At 38.1% G+C, this 16,423-nt stretch overlaps 1 protein-coding gene across 2 annotated transcripts in view; it reads right to left on the reverse strand.

Annotated features, from left to right (window-relative positions):
- Nucleotides 1-2,310: 2,310 nt before the first annotated feature.
- PARD3B (par-3 family cell polarity regulator beta) overlaps nt 2,311-16,423 on the reverse strand; it is a 1,021,205-nt gene continuing 1,007,092 nt past the window's right edge. Inside the window, exon 24 of one of the 2 annotated variants that reach the window (XM_063429810.1) lies at nt 2,311-5,554. In XM_063429810.1, coding sequence (XP_063285880.1) covers nt 5,224-5,554 — 331 coding nt within the window. In that variant the 3' untranslated portion in view covers nt 2,311-5,223. The remainder of the gene's footprint in view (nt 5,555-16,423) is intronic. The other variant, XM_063429811.1, reaches the window with a different exon arrangement.

Here is a 16,423-nt window from a genome sequence, read left to right on the forward strand (position 1 = left end):
GTTAATATTTTGGAGGGAACAAATTCATGTTTTCTGAGAGCAAATGAATCTGAGATGCACATCAGACAGTGCTGCGTGTTTGAATGTTCCAACGGACGGCACTCTTCCAAACAAAAGTGATTCATGCCAGAACAATGGGCTTGAAAGAGGAACAAATAGTTTGTTAGAACCACGAAAGTTGTTTTTGGACGAAGTTTGGAATGCTCAAGTGGAAGATGTATTTCTGCTGAGAAGCATGGCCGTTAATTATGTCCCTCTTTCCCTGTATCAGCACACTTCAAGTTGAAATCTCAGTACTGTTTACAATTTTCATTATGACTTTTAAATTCAGTTTGTGAAGGACCTTAGCTGTTTTGCAAAGCAGATATATGGCCAATGTGAGTAGTACAGTTTTGGCAATGAAAGGTAGACGTTATTAGTCCGAAAAATTGCTTTACACATCAGTTCATTAGATTTGATACATATAGCTCCCCATTTCAACAGCCAATATATATTATTTCATATATTTTATATTATGTTCGAATCCTTAACACTGTGGGATTTATTCACAAAACACTGAATTGTAATATTTAAAAAACTATCAAACTGTAACTATAGTTGATATAAAGTTTTTTTCCCCCCAACTTGGCCAATATTTGCAATTTGATTTTCAATTCGCTACAATTTGATGTTTAGTGAGTAAACACCTGTGATTATATTACATTCTATTTATTGTAAAACCTCCCTTAGAAAACCCAAATCCATAATATTCATATAAATATGAAAGCATCTTCAAAAATACCCCATTGTAAAGGCAACAGGTATGCAAAATATAATATTCCCGGCACACTTTGTTGGTCTTTAACTGGTTTGTAATATTCATTACATGTGACTATGAATACCTGCAAAATAATCTTGGTATATCAATTTACGCGTGACTGTAGATTAATATGAACTTTATGTGCATATGTTAAACCGGATCTATTATTATTATTATTATTATTATTGCTATTTATATCTAGCGCCAACAGATTCCATAGCACTTTACAATGTTATGAGACCTGGACTACATCAGTTTCGGGCAGGTAACTACAAATGTGCACATTTACAGTTTTTTTGCTAAATAGTGAATTATTGAGAATTCAACATTCTAGGCCGGAATAGACAAACTGAAATTTTTGCTGGCTTGGACGACTTTTCTAATTTGGAAATATAGGCCTAAACTTTCACTGCTGACAAATTACACCTTAGTGAATAAACCAGCTATGTATCTTTTACAAAAAACTTTTTGTAGTTAGGTTTTCTGTTGTTTTGTCTAAGTGGTAAGTGGTAAATCCAATCAAATTCAATCAAATTCACATGCATTTGTCAAAAAACATTTGATCAAAATCACATTGTACAATGCCTTACATTTGCCCACTCAGCGAGCACTGCAAGATGCCAGACCCCCTGTTTTGGGGGGAATTAGAAACACATTTGCCAATCTCGTATGAGGGAATGCAAGCAATGGCTACACTGACAATGTGGATTCCTTTTGTATGTCACAGTCCTAAATATGTAGAGATAACCGATAATGCTTTAATGTTAAAAATAAAGCTTCCTTGTGGCTAATTACACTTTGCACCTGTGATTACAGCACATTACCAGAAACTCTATAGAGAGAAGGATCTAAATTGCCTCAGAATAAACCACTTTTTTCTATTATCTAAAAAGCTATGCCTTATTTACTGTACGTTTCATCTGCACCTGTGTTTGCATTGCAGTACGCAACCAGCTGTCTTACAAAGAGAAGGAATGCATACACCTCTACCTGAACGGAATAAGACAGGTCCAGAATATCCACCTATCTGATTCTTCTCCAGCAACGATTAAAACATAACCTCAGGTCCAATAGACACCGTATGCAACTGTACAGGTAAGCATCAGTTCTGCTCTACGTAATTCATTTCAGAGGATTTCAAATGTTATTCTGTGCTAGTTATTTATCCGGTTATCTTTTTTAAATTGTTTAAATGGTGTTAGTTTTTTTTTTGTTTTGTTTTTTGAAATCTCATTTCATAGTGTTATTTCTGAAATGCCTCTTCACTTTCTGCTCTGACCGAATATATAAAATGGTACCTGGCCAACATGAGTCCTACAGCTCATACCCCCTCTTGGCTTCAAGGAGTATATACTTGTTTAGGTCAAATAGGTCATTATTATTGAGCAGTGAAACAAAGTCTCTATATATGAGTAAGGCAGACTTTAACAGCAAAAATGTGTTTCCCACATTTATTTGCTCAAACATGATTAGAGATTTGGTAACCAATGGCAGTGTGTACGATATATATAGCCATAACACTTCACAGATGGAAGCACAGTTTGATGAAAGCTTACAGATTTAATCATAGGTGTACTAGAGGAATAAGCAGTAGAAGGCCAATGTGTCACACCTAAGTACCTTGAAGGACATATAGTTGGATAGTGAACTTAAAGAAATTATTCTTGGAGCTTCCTAATGTATTACGACTTTAGAACTTAAAGTGACTACAGTTCATTGTAGTGGTTATGGGGCAAACAGTGTTTGGATTATGTCAAATGTTGTTGGACGGATAATTTGAAAGTTCCCATATGCAGAAGAGGAACCAGGTATTAGGTGCGACGGAGACATAGTTGTCTTTTGTCAAATGACTCCAATGGTTTGATACAAACTCGGTTGAGTAGACGCCAAAGGCTTTCTGTCCATAACTAGTACAATGAACAGTAGTAGTAATGGTGTTTTTGATTGTTCCTTTAAAGAGAGGATTATGGTGGTTGGAGTTTCGTAACTATTAAATGGACTCTTTCACTGGCAGGAGTCTCAGTTGTGCAAACCACCCCAACGTTGACTGTTTTATGGAGCCAACTTAAACTGCTGCACAGAGCTGTTGAGACAAAGTAATTCTTATTATTGTAATAAAAAATTGACAGAGCTCATGCTGTTTTTCTTGGCTTTACTACACTGTGTCTGAGTCACAGTCAAATTCATCTTGTTGAGCTTTTCCATTCTTTTAGCTGGCCCTCCACCAGACCATAAAGATGACCATCGAGGGAGACAAAAAACCCACCCCAGGGTATCCTTTTTATAATGGCTGTGCTGTTCAACATCCACTCTGAGTTTCTAAAAAAAACAGCAGGGAAAATGTTAGCTGAATAAAACGCGCACACACACCACACACACAAAGCATAGCCAGAGGTTGGCAATGTTCAGTTACTGTGATACATTTTTCACAGTAAAAAGCATTGCAGTGACAGAATATATTGATTGCACACTTAGTATGGGATCAATACATTCTGCAGACTGAATTCATTCCGAACATGAACTTTACTTGTACCCTTCAGCTCCTTTTCTTGTTTTGGTCATTATTGTGTGTTTTTTTGTACCAGGATTATCTTTTTTTTTTCCAAGTGGTTTGAAAAAAAAAAGTCCTGGTTTTACTAATGCCCTTAGATGATCAAGAGTATTTCAATAATTCTAAGTGACTCACCAGGCTCAAGCAGAGATATATTGGAAACACTTGACTCAGTCAGCTACCTCTTTGAGAGTAAAATGAAAAATATAGCTAAATGAAAGGAAGTCTTTGAGAGTTTATATATTGTGTTTAATGCATGTGGGTAATAGTCTTCAAAAAATAAACAACAAACCACCCTCCCCACCAAAAAATACAAAGGAATAATAGATTGCATGTGCTGTTTTCTTTCAGAAGCTTGGAGGAGCCATTTTCTTTTGCACTTGCTGTTGCATCTTATATCTACTGGTTTCTTTAGTGCTCAAAGAAAAATATTACAAATGTATGACTTTTATAAAAGATGCTTAAAGGGACAGTTTAGGCATCATAACAACTTCATCTAAATTAAGTTGTTATGGTGCAAGGAGGCCCCAGGACCCACTCGGACCTCAATGGGTTTAACCTCAAAGTGAGCCTCCAGCGCCGATCTTTACTCCCCTCAGGCGGCATCCGGCTTCAAGAATGATTTACCCCATGAGGAAAAAAGTGCGCTCCGGGCCTCCTGGCACCATTACAACTTAATTAAGATGAGGTGGTTATGGTGCCTGGAGTGTTCCTTTAAAAGTAGATTTGTATATTACATAATGGTACAATTGATTGGTGCAGCCTTGACACATTACCCTGCCACCATTGCCACCTTAATACATTAAAATGACATGTTTTACAGGTATTTGGGTGTTTTTTGACTTTTTATTGGTTTTTGATTCATCGTATGTGTATCTTTAATGAGCATTTAAAGGCTGCGGCTACATTCTGATTGGCAGAGGAGACCCAGTCAATTGAAAGTTTTTAATGCACTTGGGAGTATTCTTGTGCTGCAGTTTACAGTGTGAGATATACAGTCAAGCTACTTGTGCTTTCTGTACAGCACCATATAAAACATCAGGGGATAATTAGCCGCTGTATCATGAGCCTTTTAAAAAGTATGATTTTACACAGTGATACTGGTCCACATTGAAAACAAGAACAAGCACAGTAAATGGCTATAATTAGTCGTACCTTACATTATGAATATTCAATAGCAGTACCTAGAGGAATGATTTTACTATAAAGTACAAGAATCAAAACAGTTATAAATAGTGGTTATAAAAGAATGAATAAGAAAATCTGTCCATCAAAAATCATATAAAATATTACATTAACTATAGGTGGATCACATGTATGTTTGGATTAATATAGGATCCTCCTTTGATAATGCAGGAAAGGCACATACGCTATTTATCCATTCAGTAATATTTGTAACAGTATCCATAATGTGCCAAGTGTAATATTGAATTTTAACCTCTTCTTAATACAATCTGCTCTTTACTGGGATGACAAAGTACCTGAATATAATACCAAGGGCAGCTAACAGATCACTCTCCAAACATTGACGACTAGCCCCTGACTAGCTAATAATGAAATAATCTGTATCCAAAAAATGTCCGCTAAATGAAATTGTAGTCAAATGGAGACTCTCATTTAACTATTTCAAGTACAGAAAATTGCTAAATATAAGTGAAAATATATCAAAGGCATATTCTTGACATAAAGCACTTTTTTGAGGATTATTGCTGAAAAGAAGGCCATTGTAACACCTTTTATATAAGGTACCGTCAAACTGGTTTGGCATATATATTCATTGAATGTAAACCTGACTGTGTCCATTCATCTAAGATGACATAGTCATGCCTTGACTCTTCTTCATTGGTAAAGAGTGTCTGGAACTCAAGTTGGGCTATACAGCTGCAGTCATAGGGTTCTTTTGTCGTGGGTCTTGAGGTCGATACTGATAGCGATCTGCCCCAGATCTTTCTCCACTGCTGTAGCCTGGTAATCTCTGTCCTGGTAGAGGAGAAGGTGGGACATCTTGCCGGAGTGGACCCTTTGTCAAATGAGGCTGATATGGAGGGAAACGATAGTTGTCTTCTTGGTGGGCCTGGGTTCTGGAATATGTACCTTGAGGGGTTTGGGCAGGCTGGGCTACATCGTAGTAAAGTGGAGGTTCTCTCTCTTTATACCTGTTACGGGGTCCAGACATATACTCAATTGGTTCCAGTGGTCCATGTCTGAAAAGAAACAGATGAGCATGTTACTAACATATAATTAAAGTCAAGCTGCTAAAGTACAAATTAAGCTGTTCAGATGCGACAGCTGTACAGTAATATCTCCTAACCAGACCACATCATTACCTGTAAGTAAGTAACTTAAAGAAGAAAGTTCACATTTTATGCAGATGGCACCATAATCTACACAGAGAAAACAAACATAGCAAAAAGACAAGGTTGTGTTGTAGCAGAATTTTAGAGCTTAAGCTATAAATCTCAAGAAGCAAACTGTTCTTAAATGATGACACAACTGTCCTGAAGGTGTTTGGAACAAAGTACAAATTACTTAATTTACAGTTAAACATCAAAATGAAGTCAAAGTTCAACTTGACACATGTGCACCAACTCAACAAAGCCAAAACTAGCTTTTCAAAGCAATGGATGACACGATCTCGATAAAATCCAAAGACTTATTCATCCTGATACAAATGTTGCTCTAGAGATGAGTGCCAAGAATGAATCATTGCCAGTCGGTACAAACCAAACAAGAAGAAAATACATATTGCATAGTACATGTTCATGGAATGGCAGAATGATGTGACTCTTCTTAACCCCTTAAGGACACAACTTCTGGAATAAAAGGGAATCATGACGGAATATATCCGTCATGTGTCCTTAAGGGGTTAATACTTACTTGATAAGAGACCCTGAGCTCTTATTTGTATTTGATATCGATAAAGAAAAAATCCACCATATTCAAATGGTTTGATACTAACTGTGGTCACCCGAGTGCCTACAGTCTGGAACCTCTTCTCTGATTTATCCAAAGTAAGGTTCCACAACAGACAAGTTTATAACTATTTGGACAGAATTAATTGCTGACAGCATCAGCTGTCACATTGCAATATCAGAAAATGAGGGTAGACTAGCGAGACAGTGCCAGAGGACACCTGGAAATGTATTGCTTAAGGGTTCTGTAGTAGTTATTGTGCTTAGAATATATTTTTTCAGTTCAATAGGGACTCCTTTTAGGAGTATGTTCAGGAAAAGGTTCATTATCATTGGGACTGTGAGATGATATGTTAATCTATATAACAGGACCATAAATGAAAATAAAATCTTAAGGCAGGCTGAACTTTTGCAAGTATCAATGTCCTTGTATACCTTATTACACATTCACACAAGGAATTCAGGAATACGCCAATACAGTACAAAGCTTTGATTTAATAAATGTAACCTTAAATATGAAGAAGAAAACATTGCCTCTCAGTTTAATCTATAGATCTCTGGATGTGAGATGATTGGTCTCGGGGGGGGAGAATTATCTTGGCAAAATCTCAGTCTTTTCTATCAAACAGCTAGTGCTAAAGAATTTAAAAGTCAAGATGAGACCTTGACAGAGTACAATAAGTACCGAGGAACCGAACTAGCCGATAGGATTTCAAAAGATAACAAATTCACTGATTTCTGAATGTTTCAAAATGACACTTGGGAAAAGTTTGAGAATTTGGCACATACGCAGCAATATACTAGTACAAAAGGTCAAATATTTAGAATAAAACTATTTTTATTCTGGGGGGAAAAAAACAATGTGTGTCAGAGTAAAAATAATTTAACTGACCAGGTACTATCTGTTTCGTAAGCAGCTAGGAATAAATACATTTACAAAGTCAAGCTTTGCCTTGCTATGCATCATGGGAAATGTAGTCCAGAGAAGCTAGAGTGCCAGAGGTTAGGCGAAATCTCACACAAGTGGACATTTGATACGTAAACAGTTGTATGCATTTGGAAGAATCATTGGACGTTGTGCAGTAAAGACTGTTGCACTAAAGTATGTCTGTACCAGGTGTTAAACACACCATTAACACGCAACATATGTACTGTTAAACCCACTCCTTATTAAACAGACACATGAAATGGAAATTAAAAAGGCAGAGAAAACTGGACACAAAGAGCTATGAAAATATTAATCAACATCCTCCCTTTCCAGATGTCTCTGACTAAAATCACCTCACACACAACATTATTAATTTGTGTTTCGTTTTATTGTCGTGCTTGATCTTGCACAGAAAAAGAAATGGCCTGTATTTAATAGGAAGCCATGAATCTTCCTTCATCTGTAAAGTGGGCCTTCACGGGTTTCTGTTTCATATGCATGTTTTCTGTTTGAGTGCTGTCTGGGGGAGGACTCGAAAGGAGCGCAAAGCACTGAGTATTTGAAAGAGTTTTACCTGTCAGGGAATGTAAAAGGGGTTTTCCTGTCATCTTCCACAGACAACATTCATAAACAGTCTGGTTTCTATCCAGCTGAATATAGGAATAAAATAGAATATGGAAGTTATGACCAAGTGGGTATAGATCGTGTCAGTATATGCCTAAATTATGGAGGGTCCACGTATATAAAGCAGAAAAACGGTGAAAACATATTTAGAACTGAGTAGCTACAAGAAAGATAAGTCTAGACTGAGCTGGGATCATTTGGGGCTAAACTTAAAGGGCTTCATGTACAATGTAGTATGTTATATACAAGAAAGGCACTGAAAGCTTCTCAGATTGCTGAAATTATAGGTAACACTGACTGCCCCTGAGCCAAAGCCGAAATTAAATCAGGGTGCTCATACTTCCCAACTTTGAAAGACATGTGATCGGGATGGGTGGTCCCTGGGAGTCGTACCAGTAACGCAGCCTGCTGGTCCGCAGGAGGCACATCTGGGGAGAATGACATAACATAATCTAATGATGCAGTCCAGCATCCGAGGACAGCAGGGAACAAAATCGTCATGGCAGGATAAGACCTTGAAATCGGGCAACCCAGCCTAAATCTAGGCCGTTAGGATTCCTGGGTGCTTAGTACAAATGGAACTCATATGGGGGTGAGGAGGGGTTGTTGAGAATTAGATAAGCTGTTGGTGCAGCAAGTAATGTTCATGAATCTTTTTCTGTAACGTACCTTTCCAAGACCTAACAATTTAATACAGGTATCTAAGGGATAAGTAAGAGATGGGTCAGAATGTAAAGCAGCTCAGAGCGTTAACTAGTGAGTGATACTAACCACTGCCACACACCATATTATAAGATACCTATGGTGTGCATTAGTATCGGCGCAAACAGTGGTACCATCTGACTAATTACAACAATTAGATTCCTCTAATTGTGGCCTTGGGTAAAAAAACCAAAAAACTTAATACTCTGTGCAATGCACAGTTAAAAAAGAATATGCGTGCAAAACTCAAAATTAAAAAAATAATTTATCTTCAAATAATGTACAGCTTCCCACAGATCGCCTCCCAGGTGTTGATCTCCTAAATAGCACAATATATAGACAAAAACCTTTTTACTCCTAAAGACAGAAAAATAAACAAGATATAGTGTAAAGCCGTATATAATATTAACAATCATGCAAATACATATAGCACTCACAAATTTGCAGATTGTCAAGCACTTCAAAGGTGCCTCCCCCTGGAATTGATGGGGAGGACCTCAACTTTTATTGATGCAAAATAAAATCACCTTTTTTTTAATTGGAATCCTGAAGTCCAGATGTTTTTCTGGTACCTGGTTGGGAGTGGAGATCCTAAGGAGGGTATTGTCTATATATTGTTCTAAACAAGAATGCAGCGGCAGGGTATACTGCGAGACCCCCATGATATTACTCTCCAATGTGTATTCAGTAATAGCAGTGGCCTTCTAAACATGCCTGCCACACCACATGTTAGTTTGGCAAATACACACACAGTGATAGGATGTAAATCACTTGTTCAAGGCAGCGGTTATTCAATACACTGTAAAGAACAAACAGAGGAGACAGACAGACGCTGGAAGCAACGGTAAGGTCAGAAAGAAGTCTCATGTACAACCTCATTATATAAGCTATGCTACCGACAGAAATATATTATTAAAAGAGCAGGCACCATAACCACTACATCCGGGGGTAATGGTTATGGTGCCATTAGCTGTGGGAGCCATCTTAAAGGTGTTGGTCACAGGGCAACATAAATCGTCGTGTAATTCTATTATCAACATATATATTGTTGGTGTTATTATTGTATCAGAGTTCGAAATTCGAAAGCCCCTCTCAAGAAACTTATTTTAGTCTGTTTAACCGATAGAATTACATTTGTTTTTAGTTTATTGATCACAAGATTTCGGACAATGAGGTATAGATTTACCTGAGCCAGAGACAACATGATTTCATGAGCAAACCAACTCACAGCAAGGCAAAACAAGGTAGATATCAATAAAATATATTAATACTAATCTATTAACAGTAAGCCCAAGACACTGCATTCCACAACACTACAATATATTTAAACAGGTATAACACATACAAGAAAACCTGCTCGTGATTGATTTACTTTCACATTTAAAGACTTTGGCGATTCGATATGTATTATCTGCCTTAAAATGACTCAATAATTGGCCCACTGGAATCACTTAGTTCAAATGTTTCCTGTAGAAAATAACATTTAAAAAAAAATAAAAAAAAATTGGAGGGATAGCAGGATATGTATGTCTGTAACGCGAGGGTACCTCTTGGGATCGGTATAGTGGAAAACAGAGGGTTATATGAGACAGACGCTCCTGGTCCTTAGTGAGACAAACCAGACTATGTGTTGAAGGAATAGACAAGTCTTACATCAGAGAAAAAAAAATGACCACTAAATGGTATATGCACGGATACAACTGGTATCTTTACTCTCACACCTCCTCTTTATATAGACACTCCACTCATCACTCCTGTGAAAATCATTTCTCGTTTTATTGCTATTGAAGTTGAAGGAAATAGACTGAAAATAACCTCAAAATGCAAGCTTTAAAAAACAAAACAAAAAAAAAACTAAACATTTAACTGGAAAGCAGGCTGGAACAATTTAATTAAATTAAGAGCCTGCTTAATTTAAATAAGTTACTTTTTTTTTTTTAAAGTTCATTATGAGTGGAACTCGTGACTGCATTTTCTAAACAAGTGAAATTACAAAATTAATATAACCAAATAATACAGAGGGCAGCAGCGACCAAAGGCAAATCTAGCAGAATAATAAATTGAATTATATATAAATTGAATTATATTGTTTTAAAATATCTGGGGATCTAACTTTGACCTCCTGGTTCTAGAGGTTCTGCTCCAATAGTGTTGTCTCTTAATGTATACAGTTGGTTACCATACATTTCTCTTTATGCTCTGGTAGAAAGGTGATTAAACCCCCCCCCCCCCAAAAAAAAACCTCTTTCCATGCTGTAAGGCAGCACATGAAAAGTTCTGCCCTTCGGTCTGTAAAATTCATATGCTGCAAAGGAAAATCCATGGCATAATCAGGACAGGAGCTTTGAGATTCCTTCTTGATTAATTCATATCCCCTACTGTCATATCTTTATTATCAATATTGTAATATGAATTCTATAAACTTCAGCGAAGCACTTTTCATGTACTACCCTACAGCCTTTGATAGACATTGCAAGATGAAACAAGACCGGACTATGATATCTTGGGCACAACAACACAAGAGACACAGAACCTCAGCCCCCCTCCCCCAATTATATGTAGAAAGGGGGGTATTCTGCAACGAGTGAGAGGGGCTTAAATGCTTGAGCTAAAAGGGCTCTTGCTCCTTTTTTATCAAACTGTTTTTTCAGTATGTTTATACCCTAACATCCCTTTGAATCATTCAGTTGAAATACAGTGATATTTTATAGGATACAATAAAATATGAAATTATAGCAGATGGATTCGGGATTTCTTTTGTTTGTAACTTGGTGCGACGTGTGTTATAGGTTTTGACACCCTGCTGCTTTACTGTTTATTAGAAGCGTCTGTGGTTTTCAAATCAGCAGGAAAAAAGGAACAATCACCACTGAGGATTCAGCTCATTAGACGTTTGGTCCCATCTACAGGTAGTTAAGTAGTTCTGTTTTGACTGTAACACTGAGAATGGCAAACATAGACAGTATGTCTGGAATGTAAAGTGTGCCTTCACAGGAGAGACTGGGAGGGGTATATCTTCTTGCATGGTGTAGCGAGCATGTTACACTTGTACCTCTTAGCATCAGACAGATGTCTACTCGTGTGCTGCCATCTGAAACACACACCATGCACTCACAACCAGCTTAAGTAGTTCTCTTTTCTATCCATGAATTTTTATCAACAACCTGACTCTGGTTATCAGATAAAATAAACTAACAGCATCTCTGGCATTTCACAGAGACATTTGACTTATGCAGAGCAGGGAGAGATGGTTTACGAAGGTTTATATTTGGAATTCCATCTGTGAAGCATTTAAGAGAACTAGATACTCGTCTTTCGCTGAATCGTGACTTTGGCTAGGTAGGAATACTGAGAAGCAGGTTATTGGATGGGTGGAGTTTGGATTTTTTTTTTCTTTTCTACATACAGGCTGTTATATTGGTAAAACCGATATTTTACATCATTCTGTCTGTTCTCTTCATTTTAAGTGATGTTTTAAGCAGGTCCTTTACATGAAGTATTTCTTACATAAATCAAATTAATAAAATTACAATTAAAGAAATGCATTGCATCCAAGATTCTGAAGCTGTACCGGTTACCTAAGCAGACTGTAGCTACAGGTAGGCAACTTCCTTAACAGGAAGAGGCTCTACCAATCAACATTTCGTATTGTCCTTTAACCTGAGACCAGCAGATGTTTATGTGATAAAGTAAGTTTATCATCCAGCAGCAATTTCCACTTATCACATAGAATGTGCAGAATTGTGTAACAGGATGTGCGTGGCAATCTGCTAAGTCAGAGAAACAGTTCAGCTCTCTGTTGGAGATCAGTCCACATTATTCATACAGTGTGAACAGGTCACATGCACAACTTGGACAAAATGGACTTAGGCAGCTCAGAACATAACAATCCAACGGCATGACTGACAACCCCGGAAGGCCGACTTATATTTGCTGCAACTTTTACAAATCACTGCAGTTCTAACACATTTTCAGAGCTGAGATTGAGTGCAAGATACTGTCGGTACCATAAAATGTGCAATAGCACAAAATTGTTATTAGTTCTTAGAGTGACCTTTTAATAAGATTTCACCTTATTTAAGTTAAAGGACCACTATAGTGCCAGGAAAACATACTCGTTTTCCTGCCACTATAGTGCCCTGAGGGTGCCCCCACCCTCAGGGACCCCCTCCCGCCGGGTTCTGGAGAGAGGAAAGGGGTTAAAACTTACCTTTCTCCAGCGCCGGGCGGGGAGCTCTTCTCCTCCGATCCTCCTCCTCTCCTTCCATTTGGCTGAATGCGCACGCGCGGCAAGAGCTGCGCGCGCATTCAGCCGGTCTCATAGGAAAGCATTATCAATGCTTTCCTATGGACGCTTGCGTGCTCTCACTGTGATTTTCACAGTGAGAATCACGCAAGCGCCTCTAGCGGCTGTCAATGAGACAGCCACTAGAGGATTTGAGGGCTGGATTAACCCATTTATAAACATAGCAGTTTCTCTGAAACTGCTATGTTTATAAAAAAAATGGGTTAACCCTAGCTGGACCTGGCACCCAGACCACTTCATTACGCTGAAGTAGTCTGGGTGCCTAGAGTGGTCCTTTAAGCAGTCTGAGGAAGACCAGAAGATGGTCCACATTGTGAAATGAGATAGAGACAGAGAAGAATCAGTATAGTGTAGTGACCTAGCATCTATCAACTGTTAAATTTTAGATCATTTCATATAAGTCAGATTCTGTAGAGTTCCATGATCCAAAACACAATTGTAGAATAAGGAATATTACACAAAATTATTAATTAGCTTTTATCTTATTTCTTTCTTTATTTTTTTTATATATATTTCAGACATGTACCTGCCTGGTATTATTTTTGCTGATGCTTCTGTGATTCAGGCTTGGTACTTGTCATCATAAATATCTCCTAAAATGTAACAAAGGACCACTATAGTGCCAGGAAAACATACTCGTTTTCCTGGCACTATAGTGCCCTGAGGGTGCCCCCACCCTCAGGGACCCCCTCCCGCCGGGCTCTGGGGAGAGGAAAGGGGTTAAAACTTACCTTTCTCCAGCGCCGGGCGGGGAGCTCTTCTCCTCCGATCCTCCTCCTCTCCTCCCATTCGGCTGAATGCGCACGTGCGGCAAGAGCTGCGCGCGCATTCAGCCGGTCTCATAGGAAAGCATTATCAATGGTTTCCTATGGACGCTTGCGTGCTCTCACTATGATTTTCACAATGAGAATCACGCAAGCGCCTCTAGGGGCTGTCAATGAGACAGCCACTAGAAAATTTGAGGGCTGTATTAACCCATTTATAAACATATCAGTTTCTCTGAAACTGCTATGTTTATAAAAAAAATGGGTTAACCCTAGCTGGACCTGGTACCCAGACCACTTCATTACGCTGAAGTGGTCTGGGTGCCTAGAGTGGTCCTTTAAGTGTTTCTGTGTTTCATGTTAAACTCCCTGTATCCCCCCCCACAACCCAAATCCTATCTGTTTCCTAGGTTCACCAAGATACCCCTTTCCATTTTTGCCTGCCATATGACTTGTGTGATTAATTCTTGGGTGCATGCGATTGTCCCTGTTTTCCAGTTTCGTGCCAAAAGTAATTTAGCTGCCGTGATAATATGTAGCGTTAACATTTTTTTTTTGTCATTGTCATTTTTGGCCAGTTCAGGTTTAACAGGACCCCTTCAGGTTTTAAAACTAATTTCATTTCCGTCATTTGATATATTACATTGATTATATCTTTCCAAAATGTATTTATGGGTGTGCATTGCCACCATACATGGATCAAATTGCCATCATTTACTTTGCATTTCCAGCATCTATCTGATGACTCTGGGAAAATCTTCTTTCGTTTAGGTGTTAGGTACCATCTGTTTGAGAGTTTGGATTGTGTTTCAGTAAGGTTTAGGCAATGCATATATTTATATAATTTGTTTAGGGAGCCTATCCACTCTTCTTCTGGTATATGTACTTGCAATTCTTTTTTCCATTTATTAATCAGTTCTATCGGTTTGTCGTGTGTCCAACTATATATATATATATATATATATATATATATATATAAACTGTGGCGCATTTTGCCAACAGATTTTATAATTCTTTAGTTGAAGTAGCCGTATAAGATTTAGATTTTTCTCCCCCTTGTTTTTAAGGAGGTATTCTGCTATGAGGCCTTTAATTCGCAGATAATTAAAGGTTTCTTTGGGGGTTTCCTCCATAATTTGATTGAAGGACTTGATTTTATGTTCCACTAGTATGTTTTTGAATTCCCCCCCTTGCGCCCCCCCAGTTGTCCAAGTATTTATTTTAATATATAAGCTTTTATCTTTTTCTTTTAATGTATTTTCTGTGGTATAGGTATCATAACATAACACAATGTTACTCATTTAAAGAAACACTCAAAACACTATAACCACTACAGCTTAGCTCATGTGACTACAATGTCTTTCTTAGCATATGTAACTGGTGTTTAACGTAGACGACATTACTAGCTAAACTTCATTTAAATGACAGATTAGCTTTAACTAATTAATTAAGTCATGAATATAATACTTCTCAATATGTTCCAAAATACCTTCAACACCAGAAAGGTTGAATATTTTTATTGGAAGAGAACAGAGTGAAGGTAACGGGCTGATTTTAACCTTAGCCGCATGGAAGGTCTGTATAACACCATGTGCAGCTCTTTGTGTTACTGGGTAGCAGGAGGTTTAATGTTGCCAATTAAAACAGAACACCCTTTGCCAAGTTTGCTATGCTGATTATAATTAGTGGCCTATGACCTTCTACACATTTCACACATAATAATATCCAGATATGCAGGCCAATATATATATGTATAGGTATCCCTCTGCAACATAAAATGAATGCATCTGTTCTGCGGCTAGACTGTAAATACCTTGAGGTCATAGTTTACCCTTTTGCTGTAAGTACGTACCTTATGACTTGCCTTAACTACATTAACTGCCAGCATAGTGTATTTTGTATTAGCTTTGACATTGAGTTGTCAACAGTGAAACTATATACTATTTATTGTTTTCTTATTATAATTCGACTTGTGCATGGCGGCAATTTTTGTTTAGTCCAAATGAATTCAGACGAAAATATTTTTTGTTTTATCCGAAAATATTTTTTTCCATTGGGAGATTCCTTTCGTTAGAAATTCATCCATGATTTACGTTTAGTGATTCCCATTTAGACGGCTGAAATGCTGTGATCGCCAGCAATTTATTCAGTTGTTTAAATAAGTAGATAGTACCCTTATTTGGTATTGTTATATTTATGAGTACAAAATTAGGCAGCATTATCTACCAAACACAACAGCTCCCTAATTTGAGAGTGGTACCCTTAACAAAACACACATGGAATAATTTAGTTCATCACACTATTAGTTAATTCTTCAATTGTGCTATTCAGATTCATTATTCTTAAAGGACCACTCTAGGCACCCAGACCACTTCAGCTTAATGAGGTGGTCTGTGTGCCAGGTCCTTCTAGGGTTAACCCATTTTTTCATAAACATAGCAGTTTCAGAGAAACTGCTATGTTTATGAATGGGTTAAGCCTTCCCCCTATGTCCTCTAGTGGCTGTCTCATTGACAGCCGCTAGAGGCGCTTGCGTGCTTCTCACTGTGATTTTCACAGTGAGAGCACGCCAGCGTCCATAGGAAAGCATTATGAATGCTTTCCTATGTGACCGGCTGAATGCGCGCGCAGCTCTTGCCGCGCGTGCGCATTTAGCCGACTGGGAGGAGAAGAGGAGGATCGGAGGAGGAGAGCAGGAGGAGATCTCTCCGCCCAGCGCTGGAAAAAGGTAAGATTTAACCCCTTTCCCCTTTCCAGAGCCGGGCGGGAGGGGGTCCCTGAGGGTGGGGGCACCCTCAGGGCACTCTAGTGCCAGGAAAACGAGTATGCTTTCCTGG

Source organism: Pelobates fuscus, chromosome 8, assembly GCF_036172605.1.
Source record: "Pelobates fuscus isolate aPelFus1 chromosome 8, aPelFus1.pri, whole genome shotgun sequence".
In the NCBI taxonomy this organism is placed as follows: Eukaryota; Metazoa; Chordata; class Amphibia; order Anura; family Pelobatidae; genus Pelobates; species Pelobates fuscus.